Source organism: Tinamus guttatus, unplaced genomic scaffold, assembly GCF_059628265.1.
Source record: "Tinamus guttatus ecotype Peru unplaced genomic scaffold, ASM5962826v1 Tinamus_guttatus_pri_ptg000254l, whole genome shotgun sequence".
NCBI lineage: Eukaryota > Metazoa > Chordata > Aves > Tinamiformes > Tinamidae > Tinamus > Tinamus guttatus.
Window position 1 is genome coordinate 1,026,436 of NW_028288788.1, and position 27,270 is coordinate 1,053,705.

Sequence of the window (27,270 nt, forward strand, 5' to 3'; positions counted from 1 at the left end):
AATTTTCTTGGTAAGCGGAAACACAATGAGAATTTATTTTATTCTTTCTGCGTATTTAGCGCTGGTGAAAGGCGCCAGATGAATAGTCACAAACGCATCGTGTCCCACGCAGATGCAGCACGGGCAGCGCGAGCGTCTTCAAAACTACCCTGCTAACGTGCTTCAATTCTGAATGAGCAGGACCAGCTTTCTGGGTGAGAAAGGAGCCCGTCTCTATTCAGTGCCTGACCCCACTGCTCGGGGCTACTAATGAAGGGGCCTCATTAACACTAAAGGTGAGGTTGGCCCAAGTTCTTTGCTGTGAACGGGCCTTTTGGTTGATGCCTGCTATTTTTGCTTGATTTCTACTGTTTCCAGCCCCAATAGCTTGGTAATTTTGAGAACAGCTCAACATTTCTGAGCGCAGCAGATACCCAGCCAGGTGGTCTGCTCCTCGGAGCGGGTTTTGAGGCACCGCAGAGCTGCAGGGGCTGCACTGCGCTGCCTGCCGCGCTCACACGAGCAGCAGTTCCTGCTTTGGGCGGGTTCTGCTCTCAGGATGGGCTCCAGCAGAGCAGCTTTGCTCTTCCTCGTGGCTTTTACCTCCCTGCACAGCCCCTGGGGATGGGGTTGCAGCGTATATAAATGCGCAGCGCAGGTACCGTGGCAGCAGAGAGAATCCCCTGTGCTGCAGCAGGGGCTGCGCAGACTTGCTGGTGACTCGGGGGACCGGGCAGGCCCGAGATGCTGAATTTTTCACTGCTGTGATTTAGTCGCTGCTGCTGGGGTAGCTCCCGTGTCCGGCGGCAGCGAAGGAGCGTCCAGGCGCAGCTCCCACACTCGGAGCTCAGAGCTGGGGCATAAAGACCCGGCCACAGCGACTGCAAGGGAGACAGGCTGGAATATAAAGCAACCGACGCAGGCAGCAAATACCATTTTAACTGGCACAGGGAGAACTGGCTTGCGGATCTCTGGAGCTCCGCCGTGAAGTGGCTACAACACGACACGGAAAAACCTCTCGCTAGGCAGAGCTTTAACAAATTCCTTCCCTTTGTTACTGAGGCATCAGGACAAGGCATGTAATCCATGCTCATGAATGAAGCCATGGCACGTACGTTTGTTTTGTGCCGTGGGTATTTTCAATGGATGAAGAATATGATCAATTTGGACACATTTCGTGCCGTTTTGAAACACATTATGTAAACGTTGCAGATGCAGGGCATTTTCTTGCATGGCCTGCGTGTTTTTATATGCTCCGAACTCTATTTTAAATATATGCGTGAAACGTGTCGTGAAACATCTGACATATGTGGAAAACATATTACTGAACCGTATGGGCAGTGTATTAGGTCACTCATGAACAGCTTGAAAACAGCAATCATTTGCATGTGGATATATAGCTGCTTAGGTTATGGTACTGTTGTAGGAGTATTCCCCGAGTCCATGTGGGTCACTGACAACAGCAATATTGTTGGACTGACGCTGAATAATGTTATAAGGAAAAAAATAAATAGCTAGAATATATCGTGCATGGAAACTATCACTGACTCGGGAGAGAGCAGCCCCTGGGGTCTTGTTTGAAGGCAAGGCACAGTTAGCAGGAATGGAAGATTGTTCTTTATTTTTGTATGACCATTTGCACTATGATATTTTGTTCATAAAAATGTTGCCCTTGTTGAAGGGCTTTCCCTGCTGTATCAGGGGTTATGGAGCAGGTTCTGTTCTCTTTCCAGCAGCCACTTAGCACTCAACTGTGCTCTGGGTTGAGTGGGGTTAGTGCACATTAGAAGTGGTACAAATGGGGTCACATCCCGTCTGTGATCTCTGCGTACATCCGTGTGTCAGGACGGTCAATATTATTTAATGTTACATCAGTAAGTCTTGGCATCTGGGATAAGATGATTCACGATGAATAACAAATTCAACTTGTTGCCATTTTTGCTCTGCGGAGATTTGCTTTTGATTTCACTTGGCACTGCTTTAGTGGCAGCACTAGAATAGTAAACAGCAAAATCTCACGTATATTAATTTTTGCATTTTCACATTACAGTTCTTCATTGATTAATTTTTAGATTGGTCCCAGAAAGCACTTAGAGAAATATTACAGTTTGCACTTTATTGGCATTACATGACACTATTTCTGGCTCCAGCCCAGCCAAATATATTCTTAAGTGTAAGCTAGTGCCATTGATACCAATGGAAATATTCATATTCTTAAAATTAAACATATGCTTAACCATTTTAGTGAGCGGAGACATCTGGTCTCTTACGGAAGACCTATCTAAATCAATGCAGCATCAATTGCAGACTGAATTTTATAGCTCAGTGCACAAGTGAACGTTGCTTTCGGTGAATCCTTCAGCATTTGAAATATCTTTGCCTTGTGTTAAATATTTCTGCTAGTGAAACTAAATATGCCAGAAAAGCCCAGTTCAGCTCAATACTTAAACACATTTTTAAAGAAACACATTAAATGTGTTCACGAATGAGGGCCTAAGTGACTGAATGTTCATGGAAACTGTATTAAAAAGGGAGAGAATTGATGTTCTGAAATGTGATGTGAAGGCATAGAAAAATTAATCCATCAGTTTTAGGTATTTTGATAGCAGCCACTACTTGAGAATTGAAGTTATTTGGACCACTTCATCAGACAAATGTGAATTGCTGTTTTTTCTTCAAAAAAAAAAAGAGCAGGGAGAATGTGTTCCCAAGGGAAACCAAGTAATAAGGGTTTATAAAAATGATTGAAAACATCATCTAAGGTTTTGATGAAAATAAAATTTTGTCAACTCGTGTGTTTGGCCGGGTCCCAGCCATGCTTTTCCTTATTCAGGTATTTTTGCCCACATCTCCTCTGTGCTCCTTGGTCAAGGCCATCCGTAGTGACGTCTGCGGCCACCAAGTGAACAGACACAGAAGGGCTTAGGCAGGGCCCTGAGCACTGCAGACACGATGGCCGAGTATTTGGTACCTTTCTCCTGTCCAGAACAACTATTAAAACCTGGAAAATGATGACATTTCTTTTTTTATGACCCTACAGCTAATTTTGTCCTGTTTGAAAGATGGATAACAAGGATGCAAGTAAAACAGTCACAAAAATCGGACGTCTTCTTTCCTAGCCGTTGCAAGGTGGCTGCCACAGAATTGCTAAGCCCTGAGTTGCAAATCCTGGCTCAAAAGTAGCACTGCAAATGCAAAGGACAATTTCTAAAGGTAACGGCATTTGGAGTTTCTCTCTCCGCTCCCTGAGTTTCTCAGCCCTTTCCTGGTTTCAAGATTTTCACTGCAGACCTGAGAGATTAAAGCTGAAAAAAATCAAAGCTGAACTGAGGTTGTTTTAACATGACTCCAGAAATTGGTTCTTTAAATCAATCATAAAGATGGCCAGGCTTGCAATAAAATCCCGAGACCGAGCAGCATTCGTTCTGTGTCCCTTGCTCTCCAAGGCAGTTAACAAATACAGATCTTTTGCAAAAGGCATGAGAGACTTTGCAATGAAGCAATTTCTTCTCCTGGCATTAAGAGCAGGGCCTGGGTTATTATTAATTACTCCTGCATTATTTATGAAGGTTCATGAATGTGCAATGTATTTTACAGATAAATCACTCTGCCTTGAAAAGTTTCTAGTCTGCAGGGCAAATCCTGCAATGTGAATCTATAAGGGCAGGCGACAACTCAGTGCAGCAGGACAGGTAAGTGTTAATCCTGGATCCTGCAGGACTGGTGCGTTATCAATGTCTTTTCGTTTGCGTTGCAATTGCACCGAATGGGCCCGACCGATGCTGTCGTTTCACAACCTCTTTAATCTGGCATCAGTTGAAAGGAGCAGCCTCTCTGTCCTCTTCCTCATCCGTGCTCCCTCTCTTGCCTCTTTTCTTGTGGTTTTGGGCAGCCACATGATGAACCAAATTGGGGAAATGATCTGAGTTAAAGCTCATCTGGCAAAAATAAGGAAAGGTTTTATTTTGAGCAGTTTTAACTCGGTTCCTTGAGCACATGGGTTTTGCAGCCCTCCTGTTTTCCTGTTTGTGCTTTGCTGAACGAGATGCCTGGTTTTGCCTGGACAGGCACATGCACCTCTAATGGTCCCCATGCAGAAGGTATCTCTGGAGCATCCAATGGCCCAGAGGGTTTGAGGTGGGACCACAGTTGTCTTGGGCTCTCTGAGGGCTCCCAGCTTTGCCAGTGCAGCCTTGCAGGACCTTCCTCAGCTCACGGCAGGGAAGCCCTGGCTCATCTGCTTCACAGCCCTGCTTGGTTTTTTATGGGCTGTTTTCCCAGCTCTGCAGGGCAATCTGCACCCCGCAAGCTGGGCCCATGGCTCACTTGCAGGAAGGACAGGGCATCCCCAGGGACCTTTACAAGGTGCCACCCCAGCCTCAAATAACCCTGTGTAGCTCCAGCAGTGCACGGGCCAGTCACGTATCGGCGTTGGGGCCACTTCACGCTCTCAGGCTACAGCCCTGGTGGAGCAGGAGGCCCAGCCGCAGGCTGTTCTTCTAACGCTGCTTTGTAGGTTTCTTTTCTTTTTTCTCTCTCTCTTTTTTTTTTTTTTCCACAGGTTCCCAGGGCCAGGGATCCAGCTTCTGGCTTCATACAGAAATCCCGGAGGGTTTCAGATCCCCATGAGGCCTCTCAGTGTCTTGATCTGCTTGAATAGGCATTTTTAACACGGCCCTGGCTGTCATCGGGGCCTGTTACAGTCACTCAACTGCGGCCACATTGTTCTGAGCGCAGCGGCGCCCGCGACACCTCCCTGATTGCCATAAGACACAGGGTACAATCTTGCCTCGGGCTTTCTGCGCCGCGCATCGCGCCGGCCGCTTCGCTGGAGCCGGCCAATTAGCCCCGCTCGCCCTCGCCGCGGCCTCCTTCCGTTCGCGGCGGCTCTCGGCATCCCCCGGCTCGCGGGGCTGCTGGAAGCCGTCCATCTCCGGAGGGCCCCGGCCGCCCCGGCGGAGGTGAAGGTGACCCCTTTTCCTGTGCCAGGTTCCCTGGCAACGAGGCCTTTCTTTGCTCGCCGGCCTCCTCCACCCCCTGAAGGGGAGAAAGGATCTGAAGGCCCCGCTGCACTTTTGAACTTGCTGCCGGCGCGCTCAGTGGCTGCGCGGGGCAGCGCCGGCGGAGGGGCCGGGCCCAGCGGGGACCCGGTGCAATTGCCCAGAAGTTATTAATAGGCTGCAGAAGAATGTGATGGGCCGGGGGAAGGGACGGGCCGCGGGGAGGGAGGGATCCGGAGGGAGCAACATGGGGAGGAGAAGTGAAAGGGAGACCGGGCGACGGAGGGAGAGGCGAGAGCGATGGCATGCGGAGGAGACAAAGAGGAGAGCAGAGAGGGGACAGGCACCGGCGCGGGGACACCCGGGCACACAAAGGCCAGGGCCCCGAGTCCCCCTGGTCCTGCGCCTCGCGCTGACGTTTCGCCGGTGGCTGTGCAGATGGGGACGTGGTTGTCCCCTGTGCGCGGAGGGAGCGGGCAGGGGGCCTGGGGGTTCAGCCCTCGCACGAGGCGGCCTTTCCCCACGTGAAATATTGCGTGGGGTTCGTGAGCCGAACTTGCCATCTAGCGGTTGTGGGGACCATTGCAGAGGGACCCACAAGGCAGTGGTGGCCACAGGAGGGCCACCACAGGGGCGTCTGTGGCTGTGCGGCGCCTTCTTCCCCGGGGAATGAGCCCAAAGAGCCTCTGCTTTTGCTTTTCTTGCAGGGACCTGGAGAGCCCAGGGTGCCCTGGGGTGGCATCGCCTGGTCCTGGCTGCGCTGCAGGGAGGCAACCTCAGCAGCTCTGCCAGCCTGTTGCTGCTCCTGCCATCGTCCCAGCTGGTCGTGGAAGGACATGGACCTCTGGCATGGTCCAACTCCTCATGGTAATGCAGCAAGGCTCGGAGAAGAGGAACTTGTCCTGTGACTGCACTGGGAGGAGGACCTGGAAAGCTTTGCCCTGTGCCTGTGGCTTGATGCTGATCTTTCTCTAGAACTTTGCATCTCCTACACCTCTGTTTTGCTAAAGCATCCCAAACATTTAACTAACGTGTTGGCTCCTTTTCTCACTCTCTGCTGCCAGCCAACCATAAGCATGGAAGTCTCCGAGTTATATGTGATGGCCATCAGAGACCATCAGAGTTGGGAAGAGCTTGGAGCACTGGAGGCTGAGGAAGGGGAATGGAGACACATGGGAGCCTAGAGTGCAGTAGAAAAGGGAAGGAAAAGAAGGAGATAGAGGAAACTAGAGCATGGGCTGTGCTCTTGTCTTTTGCAGATTTAGCAGCTACGCAGCGTGTTGTGAACCCAGGTGGTAGGTAGATCATCCCAGGGCCCAGGCCAACAGAGTCTCTTTTGGGATGCTGTTGTCCCCTGAGGATGGGAGGATGTATTTTTATAAATAGCCCTCCCAAGGTCAGAGAGAGCTTTGGCCACTCTGAGTGGCTGGCAGATAACAGGGGAAAGAAGACACTAAAGCAAATTAATGTCCATAGCTTTAATGCACGGCTCTCCTGAGCAAGACCATATATATCAATAAATAAAATCAATAATAATAGTTAGAGAAGCCCCAACAAACCCAGCTATCACCAGTTAGGCTTCTGTCTTTGCAGCTGTGCCCTTGTCAGCGTGGGATGCTGCAGCTGACTAGTGAAGAAAACAAAAGAAGCATCCTGTACCCTCCACTTCTGGGTGGGGATCTGCTGGAGAAGGAGATCTGCGGTTCCCCAGCGTGGGTCCGGGCCGAGTCTTCCACCGCCGTGGGCTGCCGCCCTGCTTCATGCCCAGCATCACGAGGCCTCAGCTGCTCCCTGGCCCATTCGCTAGCCCCATCGCCCTTGTTTGAGGAGCAATCGTGTGGCCGAGGCGTTCCCCATGTGGACGCACGTTGAGTGCATCGCGCGCCCGGTGCCCGAGGGATGCTCGAGGGCAGACGGCTCTAGCACTGCTTGTGGGATCGCTCCAGCTCCACGTAAGGCACTGCAACAGGCCAGGAGTCACTGGGCCAATATTCCAGTTTAGGCTTAAATGATGGCATCTCGTAGTTGACGTCGAAGTAGATGACCAGAGGGCAGCAGTAGAGGAGGGACATGGCTATCAGCACGTGCCTGGCAAGGAACACAGGATCCGTGAGGCAGGAGTCACTCCACGGCCCACCCGCCCTGCACTTTGTCACGGAATGTGACCAGCAGCATCACTAGGAGGTTGGAAGCACTGCAGGGCTGAGCTCAACCAGACTGGGCGCACAGCAGGCCAGCTTTGTCACCAGGATGGTTACGCACGGTGCATGCTGAGACACTGTGCCAGCACCATCTACTGCTTCAAGACACTAGCCCTGTTCAGAGAAGCTCTGGTCCTACACTAGACCCCTATATCTGGTCGCATGACAGGATGGAGGGAGGAATAGATTGAGAGGATACAGCACTGACAAGGGAAGATCTGAATCCCAGGATGCAGAAGAGCCAGCTGCAAGGAGCGTGAGACCTGCGGGCTTTCTTCCTACAGAATGTTCCTAGGAGAGCTCAGTGAGCACAGGAGTGTCTGGGCCAGCTCCATGTGCAGGGATGGTACAACCCAGGAGACTTCAACCCCAACAAAACGGCCTGTCCCACATCACCAGGCCTAATTCAGTCACCTTGGTATCTTAACACCACAACCCAATCATCCCTGTGGTTCATGTGGATGAATCTGAGATAAGCTTTGTTTGTATCCCTTAGAGCAGGAGTTTTTCAGGCACTGAAATGACTTGCTTAAACAAATCACTGTCTTTCAGTTTGGTTGTTAAAATAACACAAATCACATCTCTCGTGACACAGCTTTCCATGATGCAGCCTTTGGAAAGCAAGATGTTTAGACCACATAGGCTTGCAGAACACCCTTTGCGGGTGCTGAGCAGGTAAGGGTCAGGAGGTAAGGTAAGGTAAGCAGGGATTAAGTTGAAATCTATGGGCAGGGGCAGGGTGAGGAGCAGCATCAGTGGTCACAGAGGAAAGGGGCAGGTGTCTAAGCGAGGATGTGGCTGTTCCCTTGTCAAGCACCATGGCCCTCCGGCCATCCCTCCTAGCCACGGCCTTTCCATTCCTCAAATGAGAGGCTTCCAGCCCCGCTGCTGCAGCCCTTACCAGAAGCTGTGGAAGTAGGGGAAGTTGATCATCTGGCAGAGGCCACAGAGCCACCTGTCACTTATCCAGCTGGTGATGGCCAGTACCCACCACATGATCATGATTTTGGCCGTCCGGTGAACCCGGTAGTCGTTGCATCTGGAGGACAAGAACGGAGAGGGAGGGGGATATTGTGTTAGAAGGAAAGTGAGTTTTCCAATGAGTTTAAGTTCCTCCCAACCCCACATTGGTTCCCACAGACCAATTAAGGGGAAAGAATGGCAGAGATGGCAGCTGGAGAGAAGACACTCTGTCCCATGGATTGTCCCTGTGCTGAAAGACACCTAGGCCAGGTAGCTTTCTCATATCCCACTGTTCACCATGCTGCCTGTGCCCATTCCCAGATCCCTCCCAGGCTACCCCAATTCTTTGCAGATCTGATGACTCAACACGTAGCTGACGAAGCCTTGGGCTCCGTTCAGTGTTGTGTACACACTCACTACCATGTTGTGAGCATGCCAGGAGCTCCAAAAACCCTCCTTACTTTTTCAGCTCTTTCCGTGTCAGGTAAAGCAGGTGGAAGGCAATGCAGTTGAGCGCGTAGGCGTTTAAGGCTGGTTTGATGAAGGACAAGAAGGTGCTGACCACGGTGGTAACACCACTCAACCAGAAGAAATGCTTCCTGAAGGGGAGAAGAGTTGGCAGTGAGTATCAGTGCCGTGGGGGCTCATAGTAGTGCAGGGCAGGGATGAAAGAGGTCCTGCTCATTGCCTGGGAGAAGAAAGTCGTCTCCAGGACCTGCTGTCTGTTTGCACATGGCCGATTGCAGCCTCTGCAGCGTTCCTGGCCAGAAGGCAGGGGCAGTTGGTCCCTTTTTCTCAAGCACTGCTCAGGAAAGCGCCCTGGGGAAGACCTCCCAGCCAGTCCACAGCAGAGCTGGGCACTCTCTTGGTGATGCCAGAGGACGACATGGCAAGAGGAGCTTAGCACAAGGAAGGGCTGCGGAGCAAGAGCCCCAGCCGGGCTGGCAGGGGGTTCAGCAGTGCAAACATGCAGATTTGGGCTGACTGAACAACAATAGGGCTTAAAGAGGCCTTTCACATGCAAATCCCTTCCCAGGTCCCTTCCCCGCTCCCTGCCTCCCCCAAGCATGTCTCCACAGTGAACTCCTGGTGACCTCCTCCGGCATGGGAAGAGCAGGCTTGGAGCAGGGCTGTGCAGGGCTGCCAGCTCGCGGGGCGCTGCTGAGCCTGCCAGGGTGGGAGCATCCTCTGAGCAAAGCCCTGCTGGGTTCCTCTTTCTGCTGCTTTGTGCCCACGCAGGTCCCCCCTCTTTTGGGCTGGGCTCCTCTAGTCCAGCTAGCCCCCTGGCAAACAGCATTGGCAACATGGGAGAGTTAAGCTGGGCTAGCTTGTCCTGGGGAGAACCCCATCAGCGTTCAGGTAGAGCTCTCTGTGGATGGCAGGGGACGCTGTGACAGTCTGACAGCACAGATCATTGCGTGGTGGTGCTCAGGAACACTTTATTTCAGTCTCAATGTGAAGCCTCAGGTCCCGCACTTCCCCGGGTGGCTCTGTGCTCTTCCCAAGGGCTAGCAGGACGTCCAGCCCCTCTGCAAATTTGCACAGACAGGAGCAGTCTGCATGTTCCTGATATGGCAGCCCCCAGGCTTATCCATTCCAGCCAAACCACCTGCAATGGGTGCACAATGTGCCCAAATCTCTCACTTTGAAATTCTCCATGCCAAATTTCTTGATAAGCCTTGCAAAGACAGGCAGCCGCAGCCGAAAGGAGCTCGGCAGGGCCCTGCGCAGAGGGAGAGTTTCTTGCCCTTCTTGCCCTCATCAGCAGGTCTAGCGCCGAATAACAGAGGGTTTGTCCCCAAAGCAAACTGCGGTAACCAGGGCAGCTGGCTGGGTTAGTGGGGGGACTCTGTGGCTCACATGCATCATTCCCAACATCCCATCCCTCCTCTTGCTGCCTGCGGTCACGTCTCTCTAGGTCATACCTGCTCTTGATGCACCTGGGGAAGTAAACCTTTGGGTACCAAAAAGAATACGCGGCAGCCAGTGCCCAGAGGATGGAGAGCTCATCCAGGAGCTGTCCCACGTAGCTCAGGGTCATGTGAAAGTAACTGGAGAAGATACCTGCAAGGAACGAGGCAGGTTGTGTCAGCTAAGTTCTGTCACAGCCCCAGGCCGTCTTGCCCAGGAAGCTCCTGGGGGTGATTTCAGAGGACATTCTTCAAGGGCAGGATACAGACCTTGGAATTAATGGAGACTGGAATGAGTCAGTCCACAGAGCACCACAGAGATTTACCCAGCTGGGAGCTTTGCAGCCACAGCCAGTGGGAATCATGAGCTGCAGGGCTTCATACAGACATGGAGCCTGGGTCCCACCCCAGCTTATCCCCATGCTTTGACCACCGAGAACCAGTCTCCAGAGCCAAAAGTGTTGCAGGTGAAGAGCTGGGTACTCTAATGACAGGTTAGGTCTTCTCACAACTTTGGCACCTACCTACACAGATGAGCAGGGCAGAGACGAAGTACAAGGGCAAGGCACGCTGCTTGCAGTACTGACGGTTCAGGTAGAGCAGGGCAGGAGAAAGGATGAAGAAGCTCACATTGCTGATCTGAAAAACAACAGGCACACTCTGCTTATTGCATGGTCTTGGGCAAGTCCCATCCCACCTTGTGCCTCAGTATCTCTCTCTGCAAAGAGGATACTGATCTCTAGTGAAAAGCACCCCACGGAGTGCAAGTGTTACTCTTGGCACTGGAGGAAGAGCAGAGGCGTTTCCCAAGGCTGGAGCTGGAAGGAGAGCTGTCACTGTGGCAGCAAGTACAAGGTAAGACACCCTTCAGCTGGTGGCTTTTCTTTGGCTTTTGTGCCTAAGCAAATCACCAAAACTCTTCTGTTTGCAACCATCTTCCTCTCCTGTCATGCCAGACCTGCCAGAAACACCCTGGTTGACTTCAGCCACGGTGGGGCTGGGTGGGCGCAAGGAGCAAGGCAGGCACAGCAAACCACAGCCAGGAAAACCATCCTTAAGGGGGAGTGAGTGCAGTGGAGAGCAACAAGTCAAATAGGACAGTCATAGGTGACTGGACAGAGGTGACATCCTGCCGTGTCACATGCAAAGCCATCTGGCCTGGAAGGGCAGGTACTCTGGACACTGATAATTACATGAAGTCATAAATGTCTTTTCAGCATGCTTTGTAAGTGAATTCAGCAAAACTACTCTGCTTTATTTTCCAGCTGTACAGAACTGCTTCATGGACAGACTTTGGTTTACTTGGGCTAATTGTGCTGGAGCTCAGCCTGTCACTGCAACTAGCCAGTTTTCTGGGGCTTTATTCCGGCAGTGCAGATCGCCCTGCTAAAATAGCATTTGGCCATCTACCAGGATGACTTTTATCTCCCCCAACAATCATTTTCCTTTCATCTTACATCTAACTGAGGGCTCAGACCTGGGATCTGACCTCCCCATTTGGAGACTCAGCCTTCCTTGGACCTTTCCCTATACCAGCCAATTGCAAAATCAAAGCATGGTTTGTGAGGTCCCATGGGATCTAAGCTTATGGTAACAAGGCTGTAAATCACAAGGATGTTGTCATAGATATGAAATCCACCCTCTCGTAACCCAGAGGGAAACACAAGTCATGTAAGGTCTCTATTCCCTTTAATACATGGAGATCAATCTTGAACTTCACCAAGGTTTCCATGAAACAACTTGATACCCATATTAGCAGCAATTTTCAGGCCAAGTGTATTGGTTTTCTATAGGTGCCTAGAGCCGAATCCAGGCACATTTCCATTTACGGGAGGGAAGTGCTGGTCCTGCTCTTGTACTCAGGATCAATCAAAACACTTGAGAAAACCAACCACATATTAAAGTAGCAACTTTGCTGCAAACATTTATTTTCCCATAAAATAGTTAAAGGAGGGTTTTGGGAAAAAAAAAATAATAGAGATCTCCAGAGGAGAAATACCTGAAGGAAAGGTAACAACATGCAAGTGCTGGCATGCATGTCAAAAGTGAGGAAATGCAGGAGTTTGAGATTGCATATAGAGAGGTTTAGAGCCCTGCTGAATCCCACTGGGCATTGCAACAGTGCCATTAATTACATGATAGCAGCGTTATCACTTCATTAATTCAGTATGGAAAGTGCAAGATCAGATATCAGAGGGGAGGGATAGTCAGGGGAACATCACGAACAGAAACACAGAGATTGCAGAACGAATCCACACAGAGCAGCCAAACACAGAGCTTAGGGGCTGAGCCGCTACAAAACCGTGTCTGTGAGAGGACTTCGCCTCTCTCTGGATCCAAGCCCTGATTTTGCAAGTGCTGTGTTAAATCATCCCTTTGGCACATGGCAAGCTCCTTCTCCAGTGTGGTTGGGAGGGCTTTGCTCCCAGCAACTCCCATTAGGAAGCTCTGCAGAATCTCTGCTCACTCTTAGCCCTCTGGCTTCTGCTCACACCTGGCTGGGCCGTGCTGACCAGGAGGCACCAGCTCCCTCTGCCCAGGATTCCTGGGAGATGAGAGAGCGGTGACGGAGCCGGGGCACAAACTGCCCTGCGAGAGCGACCAGCCCTGTGGTTTCCCACCCTGTGAGCTCATGGCAGTGTCTCACTTCTAACAAATGTGACTTACTGTCCTAGATCTCCCAACCAAGCCCACCTATTCCAGCATTTGCTTCTTTCTCTAGGAGAAAAGCGAGACAATGCTCTAAGCCCAGTGCATCTGCAAGAGCAGGGGAAGGCCCCAGAGCTTGTACAACAAAGCATTTTGCAGGTTAAGGTGGAAACAGACCCACAGACAACTTCTCCACCCATGACAAGGTGAGAACAGGCCTCTGATATGAATTTGGACAGGAGATGCTGGTTTAGGCAGGAGCTCTACCTGGATGCGTGAGTGCAGTGATGGTGCAATAGCAACACGGGCGCGTTCTTACTCAATAGAAATATTTTCTGCAGTTAAAAGAGATTTCTAAAAGCTTCATTGGCCTGGAGTGTTTTCATTCGCTTGAAGGCCAGCAAACCAAATGTAGCTGACACAGGAGCTCCAAGGCCAAAGGCAGAAGTGAGTGTCTCAGAGGCTATAACCTGTCCAGCAGGTTCCTAATGGCCAGACCTGCGCAGCAGAGGCTGAGGCTGCATGTCATGACGTTGCAGCATCGTGCCAGTGCTTTGGGGCAGGAAATAGCTGTCTGTGTAGTGTTTACAAAGCGCTGGACAATTCCTGCCCCGTTCCTGTGCAGGAATTTCTGGGCAGGTGAGCAATGAGCCTGCGTTGCAGCAGGTCCCTGAGCCGGCGCAGAGGGCAGGGAACGCACCGTGGCTGCCGTGCGGTGTGAAAGTGAGTGCTTATCTGGGCAGATCTGGCTAACCTGCACTTGCAGTTGACCTCTCCCCTGATCGCTGGAGTATTGGGAACTTCTCGATAACGCTATCTGACCACACGGTCAGAGAGACCAGTGCTCGCCAGAGACGGCTGAGGATCCAGGTGCCATTACCAGCATCATGATCACTCGTTTCAGGAGAGAAATGAGGACAGAAAGACAGGTTCCTCCCTGGTGACCCTGTTGTACAATGCTATTCCACAAACATCCAGAAGACAATAAATTTCTGGGTCATGGAGTCACTATAAATAGATATCGCTTTGCTGCTGAACGGCACTACCATGAACCAGCAGGTATTAATTAGTAGGTACTTAAGGAAATTGTTCTTATTCTCTGCTCATGCCCTTGCTGTTTTCATTTCTGATCAAAAGCATCCTCCCCAAGCTGGGCTGAGAGCAAGCGTGGCCGGCACAGAGCACATTGCTACTGCTGGCACGAAACTACTCGACTCCAGCCTCAGGCAGTGTTGGGAGGAGGACACTGAAGAGGATGCTCCATTAGGAAGGCCTGCTGACTTAGTGGCGCAGGAGCCCAGGGATGAGCTGGCTGGATTCCCAGCTAGTCTAAAACCTTGGCAAACCAGCACGGAAGCCAATGTTGATATAATAATCCCAGCAAGATAGGACTCCAAAAGTTTGCCGCAGAGGGGCAGCAATGTGAATATGGGTAACAAGTGGAGGAGAGAACAGCAGAAGTGTCGAGATCACATCTGAAATCCTGTCCTGAGGCCAGGCCAGATTTGCAGTTTAGAAACCTTTGCCACAAAGCAAACTAGTCAGCTAAGAGTCAATGTTTTATGGAAATTAGAGGCCTTTGGGTCCTAAGGAAGGTAGTTAAGCATCTGGCCATGCCAGCTGGTATCTAGCAGCATGACACAGCCAAGTGAGACATGCGAGAGCTTTTGGAAGGCTCCTAAGACACTTCTTAGTGTGTTAAGGATGCTAACCCCCTTTGAGAGTCTGGGTGTAAATCAGGATGCTGGTAAAAATGGGGTCTCAGCTCCAAGGAAACATGCTGCCTGTGTGCCAAAATAGGAGATTACGCAAATACATGCCCTAAATACATTCTGATGAAAGCGAGTAACTTTCAGACTTCCTGTGGATATCAGCCCCTCTCCATTGTGGCCAGTGAGACTCCCAACCACAGATGCATTTGACATCTCCAGCTACATTTGAGGTGCTGATCCACACAGAAGTGATTTCAGTAACTCTGCCTTGCCCTGGGGCTCTGAGCCCACCCAGCAGGGAGACACGGCCAGTAAATGGGCACCAGCACAACAGGTTTGATCAAATGCCAGAGGGAAGCAGCATTTGGTCGGAACCGGCATCCGGAGCACACATCCCTTCCATAGCAGACCAGCTAATTTTGGCCAAGTGCCCTTCTCAAATAACTAAATACAGCCCAAGCATCTCTCCTCCGAGGCTGCATCAGGGTGATTAGAGCTACTGAGCTGCAGGACTTGGGTGAGGGAATTATCTATGGGCAATTTATTGAAAGCAGCTTAAAGTTAAGGAGGAAACATTTCCCTGAGAAACAAGAACTTCCAGTGTTAGACAGTAATTGCTAAAAGTCATAAACAAGACCTTTGGAAAGGCTGTAAATCCACATGCCTCACCACTTTGGCAGCCCTTAATGGCACTAAGGCAGAAGGAGGTGCTCGTAGAGACGGGTGATCTACCGAGTCCGAGACGCAGAGCGAGGAGGCTGCAATGCTGGGACTGGTGCTGGATGGGGTCTGAGTCGCAAAGAGGGACCGTACGAGGTGAAACCAGGTCACGCATCAATTTTCCTCTCTTTTTTTGGGTTCTGGCTTCTCATCCTGCCCAAGTGTTGTCTCTGGTTTTGCCACTCCTGTACATTTCACTGGAATATGTGAGCCCTGCGTGGGACCTAGCCCCATTGACAGCAGAGCTGCAGGACTGGAATAACAGGATCACGCAAATCTGGGCTAAGGAGCATTACCAGGGATTTCTGAGTGGAAACTTAGCCCCACACGTGCCGTTAAGTATCCCTGACCCCAGCTAGTTTTGTGAGCAACTGCCTGTTATAAGCAATAAAAGTCCCATGATTTACCTGCAACTCAGGAAACATTCCCCATGCAAATACCCTCCAGCACCAGGAAGTTCAAAGGAATGAGCAGGAAGAGAGAATCTAACAAGGTGGCCCCGTCTCTCGTCTCCCGAAAGCAGCTCCTGGGCGCCGGGAGCGGCTGCCTCGGCGCCCGGCCCTGCGGATGCGCCCGCACTCACGGTGTTGTAGTACTCCGCGATGACCGCCGAGCGCTCAAAGTTGCCTTCGCACCAGTCGATCTCTGAGCTCAGGTAGGAAAATATGCTCGGCATCGTGGGGCCGCCTTTGCGAAAAAGGAGAGCAGGGGGTTAGTTGTGCGGCCGGGGAAACGCGGCCCGCCTGCCCCGTGCGCACCCGCGCACACTCGTTTTGCACCACTCCGTTCCAGCCTGACATCCTTACCTGCTATGTAAGGCTCGTCCTCTTCCCAGCACGCATCGTATGGCAGAATATTCCCTCCTCGCTCACCCACAAATCCCCCCAAAAGATGTTCCTGACCGCTGAGCACGGGAACAGTCACCACAGCCCTATCCAGGGCATTAATGTCCCTCTTTGGGGGTCATCACTGCTATAAGATACTTTCCCGTTTCAACCCTGTCCCTATCATGGTGACTTTTCCCTTCCCTTCCCTTTCTTTATGACTCAGATCCTCCAGCCGAAGGGACTTCCTTGTGCTCTGAGGGCTGCCAGCTCCCTGTGGGCAGCAGACGGGTGCTCTGTGTCCAGGGCTCTTCGGCTCTATTCTCATTAGTCTTTTCTCAGCATCCTCCTGAAGGCTGGTGCTTCCATTAAACTCAGTCCTGGAGCATCAGCCTGGACACTGGACGCTACTGGTGGCCTGGGGGAATGGAGCAGAGCCTGGGGACGTGGCTGTTGCTGGCAGGGTCGTCACCTCCAGTGTATTTCCCATGCAAATCCTGTGCTACCGCCCAGCGAAAGCTTCACATCTTGGTTGGGATCTTCACTGCCAGATCCCTCAACCTGGGATCTGATGGCGGCAGAAGCTGCATTCACAAATGGGATAGCGAAAGAATCTAACCTTTTCTCTCTGTTTTTCTTCCCAGTGTCCTCTCTCCTCAACTTGAACATCATTTCATAACCCTTTCATTCCTGTCAAAAAGCAAAAATTTCAACCAAGCCCCTTCATTGGCTTATTTTGTCTCAAAACCATGAAACTGTGGAGGTTTCTTAGAGGCTGATAGATAAAGAGATGGCTCCAGCCTTTGGATAGACAGGTAAAAGGATGGATCCAATTTTTAGAGATGCCATCCAGCCGCTCACAGCTGGGTACCTGGTACTCAAGAGCCACAGAAAATCCCTGAATCTGAGCAGTTAAGTCTCTGGATACAGTGTTAAACCAACCAGTCCATCCACACTTCTCTAGCTCCACAAAAATGAGCAGGCACACGGATGACACCAGGAAAAAAAAAAAAAGATGGAAAACATTATTTTTTTGAGAATTCTTTCAGCCTTGAGGCTAGCAAAGGCGTTTATCTTAAGATCACGCATTGGCTGATCGTTTTCTTGGGGAGAAACAGTCAAGTCGCTGCCAGCTGAGCTCAGCAGTTGCTGTAGATGTACAGCCGAGTGAGGCAATCGCTGCTTCTCTTCCCAAGAAGTTCAAATGGAGAAAACCCAGGGGGACAACATTAGCATGAACAAGCTTCTATAACCTCCTGCTTTTACCAGATAAACGCACTTATGGATAAACCTGTATCACTTTTTAAATTTTAAGTTAATGATGCCCTCTTTTCACTCCAGGCTGGCTGGTTCCCCAGCGTGGGTGAGACTGCAGCTACAGAAGGAATGGAAAATAGACGGCAGGTGGATCAGTTTGATGCTGATGTTGCTTCACCCTGGATTTCCTTTGCACCAAATGAATCTCCTGATCCATGGTATTCCGCATTTTGCTTTTTACAGTGCTATAAGTGATTGCATAAGAAAAAAAAAAGAATCGGACCCAAGGCGGTGAACGTCATCTCCCAGCAGAATGTACCTCAGTCAAGACGTGGGTAAGGGTTGGAGAAGACATGAGCCAGAGGAAGGAAAAGCGAATGGAAAAGTGGAAGTAGTAGCCAGAGTGCCCATTTGCTGCTCATCTGCTGCTTGCTTCCCATCCCCGTCCTGCTTACCTGTGTGTCCCTTGAGATGGATCAGCACCGCTTCCCTGCAGAGGGGGGAAAAGTCGGGATCTCCACAACTTCCTAGCAAAGCAGGAGCTGTAACCTGCCCTGCCGCTGTCGTTGTGCAGGAGAGCCCGTGGCGTGAGCTCAGCGGGAGCAGCCGCCGGGAATTACCCTCGCTCCGACCCTAGGGTAAACGCAGAGGTGAGACGGGAGCCATGAGCACCCTCCAGGTTGACCTTCCCGGACACCAACGGAAACATATTGGCTGGAGGGTTTATATCGGTGGGCAGGGGCAGAGAGGGAGGGCAGAGAAGCATGAGCTGGAAGAGCGGGTGGAAATGCAGCCTGAAATCACCCGTGTGCCCCTAGGCAGGTTCCCGGCGCACGCGCACACACCCCGATCCTAGTGCTGGTTTTCCCAGGGCAGGGACTGATCCGTGCAGCCTCCCTTGCAGGGCACGTTAAAGAGGAGCAATTTGCACACACACCCCAAAAAACCTCTCAAAACCCGACACTGCTTCACATTCAGGGGTTAAATCTGAGCTACTCTTTGGAGTTTTCCCAGCTGCTATTGGGGATTTTATTACCAGAGATAAATCATGCTTCTTCTAGCTAATTTATTTTGTGATTTGCTCAAAGAACTGGCTACAAGGGACACTTGGGGGTGACTGCTTTGTAAACATTTTCCCTCCGAATCCCATTCAGGATGTCAGAAAAATTGGCAGCAGCAAAACTTTCCCCAAAAATCAACCCATTTTTTCTCCAATGCCTCCACATAGGGTTGGGAGAAGAAAAAGAAATATATTGCGCTCTTAAGCCTAAAACAAAGTCATTATGTGGTCTGCTTTTGCTGTTGGAGCAGGGAGATGCCAAAAGGAAAGTGTTGAAACAGGATCCGACATATCCCACAGGACCAAATCCTTGTCCCTGTCCATTTACATGTGCATCTTGACAGATAGGACTCAAAGAGGAGCTTTTGCTGCGATGCTTCCAGACCCCCTTCACGAACATCACCCTGGGGACTGGCTCTTTAGAAATCTCAACCATTTATTTGATATGTCCGTAGAAACGACCTGAGTTGTGTGTTGAAGCGAAGTGTCTTCCAGGGCTTATAAAAGCCTTGGAAATTCCCATATATTTTGAAACGAGAAGGTAGTTAACTACTTGAAGCAGCTTATCTCACTGCTTGGTGGTACTTCTGTTACAGGTAGCCAAGTCCCTGTTGCGTGTCCTTCCAGACTAGATACTGCAGCTCCAGGTGGGAGCTCTCACCCGTCTGCATGGATCTGCTCCGGGATGTCCGGGCTGTGAAAGCCAGGGTGAATTCGCTGCACATTCACTAATCACTCCAGTAAGGTAAGGACGTACCCCAGTGTCCTCAGGAGGTCAAGTTAGCAAACCAGAAAATGCACCCTGCGAGTGGTGATGAGGCCCTGACACTCCAAAATAAGGCGGGTGAACAAGGGTTCGCATGAGAAGAGGGCAGGAGGGGATTTGAAAATGAGACAGATCATTCCCAAATGACCCGGCCCATAGAAGCATTTTTGAGAAGAACAGGTTTCCCAGCTCCAAACCTCTGGCATCCTTGGCATGAGCAAAGCACTCGAGCATCACTGATGTATCCTGTGCCACACGGTGAACAAGCCACGCAGAAGAATGCCATGAATCTGCATCTTGCCTGATTCATCTATAAGTAGGGTCATAAAAAGAGTGTCTGATTTGCGGATGGTTCCTTCCCAGTTCCTCCTAACTGTTGCATCCTTCCTGCTGGTGGCCCCAAGGGCCAGGAGACTGGGCAGAGGAGCTGGATTGATGCCAGGAAGCGCTGTGTGAAGCTTTCTAGGCTTTGTTTGAGAGTTACTTGGAGAGTCCCCTAAGGTCGAGACGTTTTTCTCTCAAAGCTTTCCCCCAGGTTCTCACCTCCTTGCTAAGATTTTCTTCTTCTCCGCTTTTTCGTCCAACGTGTGACATCTCATCTTGCTCGGATGCATCGCTTCCATGGCAGACTCTGCAGGGAAACCTCATGGATAAGGTTTGCTCCTCGTCCTGCCCTCCGTCTCAGCTGCGCAGCCCATTAGCCATCCCTTTTCCGCTGCCTGCACCCAATGCCATCCTGCAAGACACCCTGTCCCAGGCAGCTTGGTTAATCCCTTTTCATCACTGCTTTATAATGGCTGGACTTGCAGCAACCAATTCCACCCACACCTGCTTTACGATATGGGATTTTCCTTAACCCACACGACCTTGGCCCCGTTCTCCTGCGCATCGGTCCCTCGTTGCACGGGAAGCGGAGCTGAGCCAGCTGAGAGCAGCCCCTTTGCAGGAGCAGAGGCCCAAACCCACACGCTTGAGAAAGAAGTGACTTTGCCCGATTCTCACAGCAAGGCAGCGGCACATTGGGAAGGGAAGACGGCCTTGCCACTTGCCCGTGCCCTGCTCCCTCTTTGCACTTCCATCCAAGAGCAGCCCTGAATCAGCATCAGCTCCGTCCTGCTGCTGACTCCTCTGCTTCCAGGATGTGGCTTTAGCTCCAGGTTTGCAATTTCATGCTTGCAGGTATAGAAACACATGCAGGTGACTTGGGAGTCTTGCTAACAGGGCATAGTTGGATAATCTCTGCCATCCAGGGCCCCATGGGGCAGGAACCACATCCTCTGCTTGCTTTGGAAGCTGCCGAATGAGTCATGGTCTGGAAGAAATAATAATAGCAGCAGGAGACACACTAAACTTGGAAGTGCTTTCCACAGCTAAATGAAAGCATCCATCTCCACTCCCGCTCTACCGGGAGCAATGTACCTGCTGTTATCCACTCCTGCAAAACTGTAAATATCTGAGTTTCTTCACTAGGTGGGGCAGGGGTTCCAGGCAACCAAAAAGCATCCACAGAGACAGCTCCCACCCCACGCAAGGTGTGGCTTTGAAGGCTCAGATGTCTGGGACACCTGCTCTTTGCAACATCATGGCACTGCTACTTATGCAAGCGGGGCTCTGGAGGAGCCTTTTCAGGCCCCAGAGGGTTGCTGCTGGGTCCAAGATAAATTCCCCACCACTCCATCATCCTTGAGCAATCATCCAGGCACTTGATTACCTCTGCTCCCCAGCAGGATGCCTTGCCATACCAGCCAACCCCAAAATCCTTGCTACTCTGACCACCCCGCGCAGATAGAAATGCAGATAGATTTAAAACAAGCACTTTAATGACTAATAGTAATAGCCAGAGGAGCAGTAATTAAAAGACATTCTCGCAGTGCTCCGTGTTCTGTCACGTGCAGTTGTCAGCGCAGCGGTGCACGCACTGCAGAGGCTTCGGTTCATGAAATGCACCAGGAGCTGCTGCATGAGCAGGGGCTGAGCAGAAACATTCCTCTTTCCACCGTGTAGAAGAAGATATGAGATAGGAAAATTAGGAGGGTGAAACATCACCTTGTTTCTCAGCAGTGTTACAATAGCACATGCAGGGCTCTCCCTGCTCAGGTGCAGGACGCGAGCGCCGTGACGTGTCCTGCAAAATGTCACGTTTAGCGGGGACATGCCTCTTGCCAGAGCAAACCACTGCGTGCAGCAACCTTCCATCCTGTCCTGCGCAGGGGAATCTTGACTCTGAGGAGATGTGGAGGGAGATGAATTGAAAAAGCTCCTCTTCGCTTGGGCTGAGCCTGCAGCTTTGCATAATTGTTGTCAGCCGTCTGGCACGGCTTTACACGCAGGTAGTTGTGTTTATCCAGCGCTGCAATCCTGTCCCAAAGTGGCGCAAAGCCCTGGCAGGCGGAGGCAGCGGGGGCTTATGCAAGCTCTGCTAGGGGCTCAATAGCAGAGTCTGCAACAGGGAGCCAGAAATGTCTTTCTTGAGCAGTGTCTCTAGTCCTGTCCTGGACCATGACATTTGGTCTGCACAGACCAATCCTCTAAACATTTATCTCAAAACACCTTTTAGATCTTTACCCTATGGCAATGAGTTCAGGGCTCGTGTACTGGGTGAAAAAATATCTCATGTGCTTGAAACCAGCTGCCTGCTTGCTGCCACTGGGTGCCTTCCCTCTGGGTTCAAAGCAGCCCTTTCCCTTCCAGGGAAAGGCCAGGGATGCTTTAAAAACTCTGTGTGTTTCCAAAATGAAAGGGAAACTTCCGTACTGCCCATGGTTGGTCTTCGCTGGTTATTTCGCAAACAGGAGCTGGTGCAAACGCCCCGCGGGCAGGTGAGAGAGTGTTAGAGCCAGGGCACTGTGACACCGAGAGGAACCGCCGCTGGAAGCCATCAACCCCAAGCAACCTTGGGGCCCATCTCTTTGGAAAAGCCACCTACGAACGTTCGTGCCTATGAACATCCATCTCTTCCCAGGCCATCCCTCACCAGCGTAGACCTCTCCTTTATTCTTTTAATAACGCCCCATTTCTCCAACTTTTTTGTCTTTTCTTTTTTTTCCAGCCATCAGAGAGACTCAATACCATCTCTAAATAATAAAACAACTAGTCTGGAGAGTTTTAAAGTCTGCAAGCAATCCAGCGGATAAATGTAGCAGTAAATCTTAAAGGGTCCCAAATAACCCAGGTTGGTGCAATTTTCTTGCTGCTTGCATCAGGGCTGAGATGGATTTTTGGGTAGCTCTGAGGTGTCAGTTTGGCCCTGCGCCCTGTGGCTGTTTCCCAGTGAGTATGGTTTTCCAGATCCTCTTTTTGTGGCCCCAAATGTCGTTGCAGGCAAAGAGCAGAGCTCAACGGTCCCTCTCATGCACTGGGGCTTGTGCAGGTGATGGAGAATAAATCCAATCCATTCAGGATTGGAAACCAAACTGGCCAGAGCAGCCAGCACTCCCGAAGGCTGTGCTGCCATTCAGAAAGACCTAGACAGCTTGGAGAGCTGGCAGAGAGGAACCTCATGAGGTTCAACAAGGACAAGTGCAGGGTCCTGCACCTGGGGAGGAATAACCTCAGGCACCAGCACAGATTAGGGGTTGCCATGCTGGAGTGCAGCTCTGCGGAGAGGGATTTGGGAGTCCTGGTTGACACCAAGTTCCCCATGAGGCAGCAACGTGTCCTCGTGGCCAAGAAGGCCAAGGGGCTCCTGGCTGCAGCAGGAGCGTTGCCAGCGGGCGAAGGAGGGGATCCTGCCCCTCTGCTCAGCTCTGGGGAGGCACCTGGAGTACTGGGGGCAGCTCTGGTCTCTCCAGGACAAGAGGGACATGGGGCTTCTAGAGAGGGTCCAGTGTAGAGCAGCAAAGATGATGAAGGAACCGGAGCATCTATCATGTGAGGGAAGACTAAGCGAGCTGGGCCTGTTTACCCTGGAGATCTGATCAATATGTACAAGCATCTGAGGGGAGAATGTAGGGAGGTTGGGGGCAAACTCTTCTTGGTGGTGGCCAGCGACAGGACAAGGGGTAATGGGTGCAAATTGAAATCCAGGCAGTTCCATCTCCATGTGAGGAAGAACTGCTTTCCTGTGAGGGTGGCAGAGCCCTGGCACAGGCTGCCCAGAGAGGCTGTGGAGTCTCCTTCTCTGGAGATCTTGCAAACTCGCCTGGATGCCACCCTGTGCTCTGGGTGTCCCTACTGGAGCAGGGGTTGGACTAGATCATCTTCAGAGGTCCCTTCCAACCTCAACCATTCTGTGATTCAGGAATTCTCTTGAGATGTCTCTTGCACCAATAACAAGAATATTCAACAGGGGCAAGAGCAAGGTTCTGCACCTGGGTAGGAATAACCCCAGGCATGAGCACAGGCTGGGGACTGACCTGCTGGAGAGCAGCTCTGTAGAGAAGGACCTGGGCGTCGTGGTGGATGACGAGTTGAGGCAGCAGGGTGCCCTTGTGACCAAGAAGGGCAATGGGATCCTGGGGTGCATCAAGAATAGCATCTCCAGCAGGTTGAGGGAGGGGATCCTGCCCCTCTACTCAGCCCTGGTGAGGCCATGTCTGGAGAACTGTGTCCAGTTCCGGGCTCCACAGGACAAGAGGGATGTGGAGCTGCTGGAGAGAGTCCAGCGCAGGGCTACGAGGATGATCAGGGGCCTGGAACATCTGCCCTGTGAGGAGAGGCTGAGGGAGCTGGGCCTGTTCAGCTGGAGAAGAGAAGGCTGAGAGGGGACCTGAGCAGTGTCTAGAAGTACCTCAAGGGAGGCAGTGAGGAGGATGGTGCTGGCCTCTTTTCACTGGTGACCACCAACAGAACTAGAGGAAATGGCCAGAAATTGAAGCACCAAACAGTGAGGGTGACAGAGCACTGGAACAGGCTGCCCAAAGAGGCTGTGGAGTCTCCCTCTCCGAAGATCTTCAAAACCTGCTTGGAGATGGTCCATGTGGTCTAGGTGACCCTGCGTGTGCAGGGAGGCTGGATTAGATGAGCTCTAAAAGTCCCTTTCAACCTTCACGATTGTATGATTCTATGATTCTATATTACTTTGCAAATTAGGGGCAAGGGCAGCTTTTTATATTGAGCTCTGGATAGGAAAGAGCCTGATTTTTCCTGCGTGTTCAGAAAGGCCTGAAGTTCTTCAACCAAGACACATGGATGGAGGTGGCAGAGGGTCTTTTTAAGCCCGGGAGCGGGAGGCTTTGCAGCAACTTGGAGACAGGATGCAGCAGGCAGGGCAAGGCCCCAGATCCCAGTGCAAGCACCAGTCCCAGCCAGGGACCCTCAGCGTGTCCATCACAGCCCTTGGAAGGATGAGGGACATGTCATGGGGATCCCTCAGATTGTCCATCCCAGCAGACACAGGCTAATTTCACCCTCAAGTTAGCGGCATGCCCGAAGCTCCCTGAGTTTATTTCCCAGCTCCGTCCCTTGCCCTTTGTGAGCTCTTTGGGGCAGGTTTTCTCTGAAGTCTCTCTGAGTGTTGACTCCTTACAGGGGATGAAAACCTTTGTGGTAGCGCAGAGCCGTAATGACAGTTTGCAGTGTTGTTACTCAGTCCAGCTGAGCCACAGACACAACAGGGCTGGTGAAAACTATAATTATATAATAATAATAATTCACCATCATCATTCCTTTTTGTCAAGTGTTGTCAACAGCCTGGAGGGGGATGTCGTGGCAACTTGCAGGTGACCAATCGGTCCACGTGTGGGGTGAGGTGGGAACGCTGCAGGGTGGTGGGAAGCAGCCCTGTCCTCCCCATTTCCACCTCAAACCCTTCCCGCTGCTGCCCTTGATCCTGCCAGGACAGAACATGGCCCTGGTGCGATGCTGAGTGACGTCTGGGGGAAGGTGGATCCAAAAGGAACCGTCTCTGTCATGGTTGATGTTGGATAAACAGTTTCCCCGCTATGAGGCTTAGCTTCCCTGTGGAAGGTTGGCATTGCCACGTCTAAGGTGCCTCCAGACCTGCTCTGATATAGGAGCCGCGTGTCACTGCATGGTTATCCTGCCATAAGGAGGCCAATGTCCATAGCTCACTACTGCTAATTAAGCTAATTACTGCAGAGAGGAGAGAAGAAGCCTCCCCGCACTCAGGAACCCATAGCCAGGCAGAAACCCTGTATTCAGGTAGTCCCATGGGAGGAGCAGACGACTGTCCATCATGGGGGTGTCACAGACACAGATACAGATGGTTTAGGAGAGATGCAACAGAACTGATACATTTCAGAAAGAATTGTCTGGTTTTCTTTTTATGAAATATTAATTTTTTATACATTTATTAAAATGTAAGTGCAAACTGCACCGCTTGCGAGGCCTTGGCCATGCAGAAAGCCCATGGGAGATGAACTGGGATCTCGGCTGCACTGTTGGAAGATGAAGGAATCTTGCCGGGGAAGTGCTGTGCGCGGGTGCCAGCCCCGCAGCTCTGCCTGCGCTCGGGACCTGTCCCGCCTGCAAGAGAGGGAAAATTGGGGCCGAACAACTTTCTGGAGGGGCCTCCTCCTCCCTGCTACCTTTCGGGAGCTGCCAGGCAGCAACAACTGCTTCAGACCCGTCTGCCAAGCGCTGGGAGGGACTGAAACCCTTGGAGCGCTTCTATCTTGTCTGAAAAAAACGCAGAGCCAGTCACTTGTCCCGCAGAGGAGGGTTGCAGAGCCCGGGCTGGAGGCACCAGCACTGTCTTTCACCCCGGATCAGGGCCACTTTGCACGGCCACGCTCTGGTTCCAGCTCCACAGCTGTATTTGCTCCAGCTCCCGCTCTCCTGCCCGGGGCTCCAGCGCGCGCAGCCGCAGGCCGCGGGGCTGGGATGCGCCGGGGCGGCCGCATTGCCGAGGGGATGCTTCCCTCTGCCGGCCCCGCGGCCCCGCTGCAGCGGGGAGGCCCGTGTGGCCCCTCCGCGGCCCCTCGCTCCCCGCAGGGCCCTGCTCACGCGCCGGGGGCTCATTCGCACGGGGACCGTTTCTCACCGTGCAGCTCCCACCGCAGCGCGTCCCGCGGGAGAAGCTGCTGCAGGAATAAGTCCCAGCAGAGCTGCACAGTGTGCGGAGGTTGTGTGTCCAAAGCAGGACGCTCACGGGAAGCAAAGGGAGAAGGAAAAGGGCAGCAATAGGGAAAATGCCGGAGCACCAGCCGGGGGAACAGCAGGGTCTTGGCAGGGGGGTCATGAGGACAGGATGGAGGGCTGGTTAGGGGCACAGAGCCCATTTGCTATCCGGACAGCCCTCCTGTTGCTGCCTCCTCGTGCATCCCAGCAGGACCAGCTGCTGGAAACCCACAGGAGCCTGGAAATCTGCGGGACTGTGTCCCCATGTGGGGATGAGGCAGTGCTATGTGCTGGGAAGGTCCCGGCGCTGCAGAGAGCACTCACTGTGGACCCATTTATCCGATTCCACCTTTGGCAGCATTAGGCTCGAAATGAAGTAGCGAAAGCAATGCAAAACACAGATGGATAATATTTGCGTTGCATAATAGCCAGATAATGTTATTTGCTGAGCATCTGTGCTCCAGCTTGCATGGAGAGCTCCAGACCTGAACTGCAACCCATGTCAGCACTTAGGGTCCAGCCTTCCAATCACTGTCAACTTGCATGGCAAATTACCGGCTTCACGACAATCTGCCCGGACAGGGAGAGCCCAGGACGGTTTAAATGCATCTAGCAGACGCTGAGCACCAGATGCAGCTTTAAAATCAATTCGGTTAAATCAGAGCAGGGCTTTGGATGTAAAACTCGGCTTCTGAGGGAGCCCTGTGCTGCGAATCCCAAGGGAGGGCAGATAAAGCCACCCGGGGCCGGGCTGAGGGGGGAGCGAGGGGAGGGACGCATTGTTTTCCACAAAGAACAGGAAATGAGCCTCAAATAGGACATGAAAGAGACCTTAAAACAAATGCAGATCAGCAAGGGGAGGCCTTGCTGCTCGGCTCCCAGCTGCTCTGCGCACAAGCAGGCTGCACGGGTTGGCGCTTTTGCAAATGGTCATCTGGGAGGAGAGGGATGAGGGTGCTGAGTCCTCCTGGAGCAGATCCTGAGGGCCCTGGGTCCTCCTGGAGCAGATCCCGAAGGTACTGGGTCCTCATGTAGCAGATCCTAAGGGTGCTGAGACCTTCTGGAGCAGATCCCGAGGGTACTGGGTCCTCCCGGAGCAGATCCCGAGGGTGCTGAGTCCTCCCGGAGCAGATCCCTCGCTCCACAAAACCCCAGAGGAGCAGCTGAGCCTGCATTCGCCTGGCACCCTTCAGCCTCAGGTCTCAAAGC

At 52.0% G+C, this 27,270-nt stretch overlaps 1 protein-coding gene across 1 annotated transcript; it reads right to left on the bottom strand.

The window, feature by feature from the left end:
* Positions 1-6,898: 6,898 nt before the first annotated feature.
* Positions 6,899-15,976, bottom strand: ACER1 (alkaline ceramidase 1). The gene is made up of 7 exons (XM_010214928.2): positions 15,948-15,976; positions 15,718-15,829; positions 10,578-10,692; positions 10,069-10,207; positions 8,605-8,742; positions 8,082-8,219; positions 6,899-7,067 (listed from the first exon to the last, which is right to left on the bottom strand). Exons 1-7 carry the CDS (start codon positions 15,974-15,976, stop codon positions 6,899-6,901), a joined length of 840 nt encoding a protein of 279 aa, XP_010213230.2.
* Between the last annotated feature and the right edge of the window lie 11,294 nt (positions 15,977-27,270).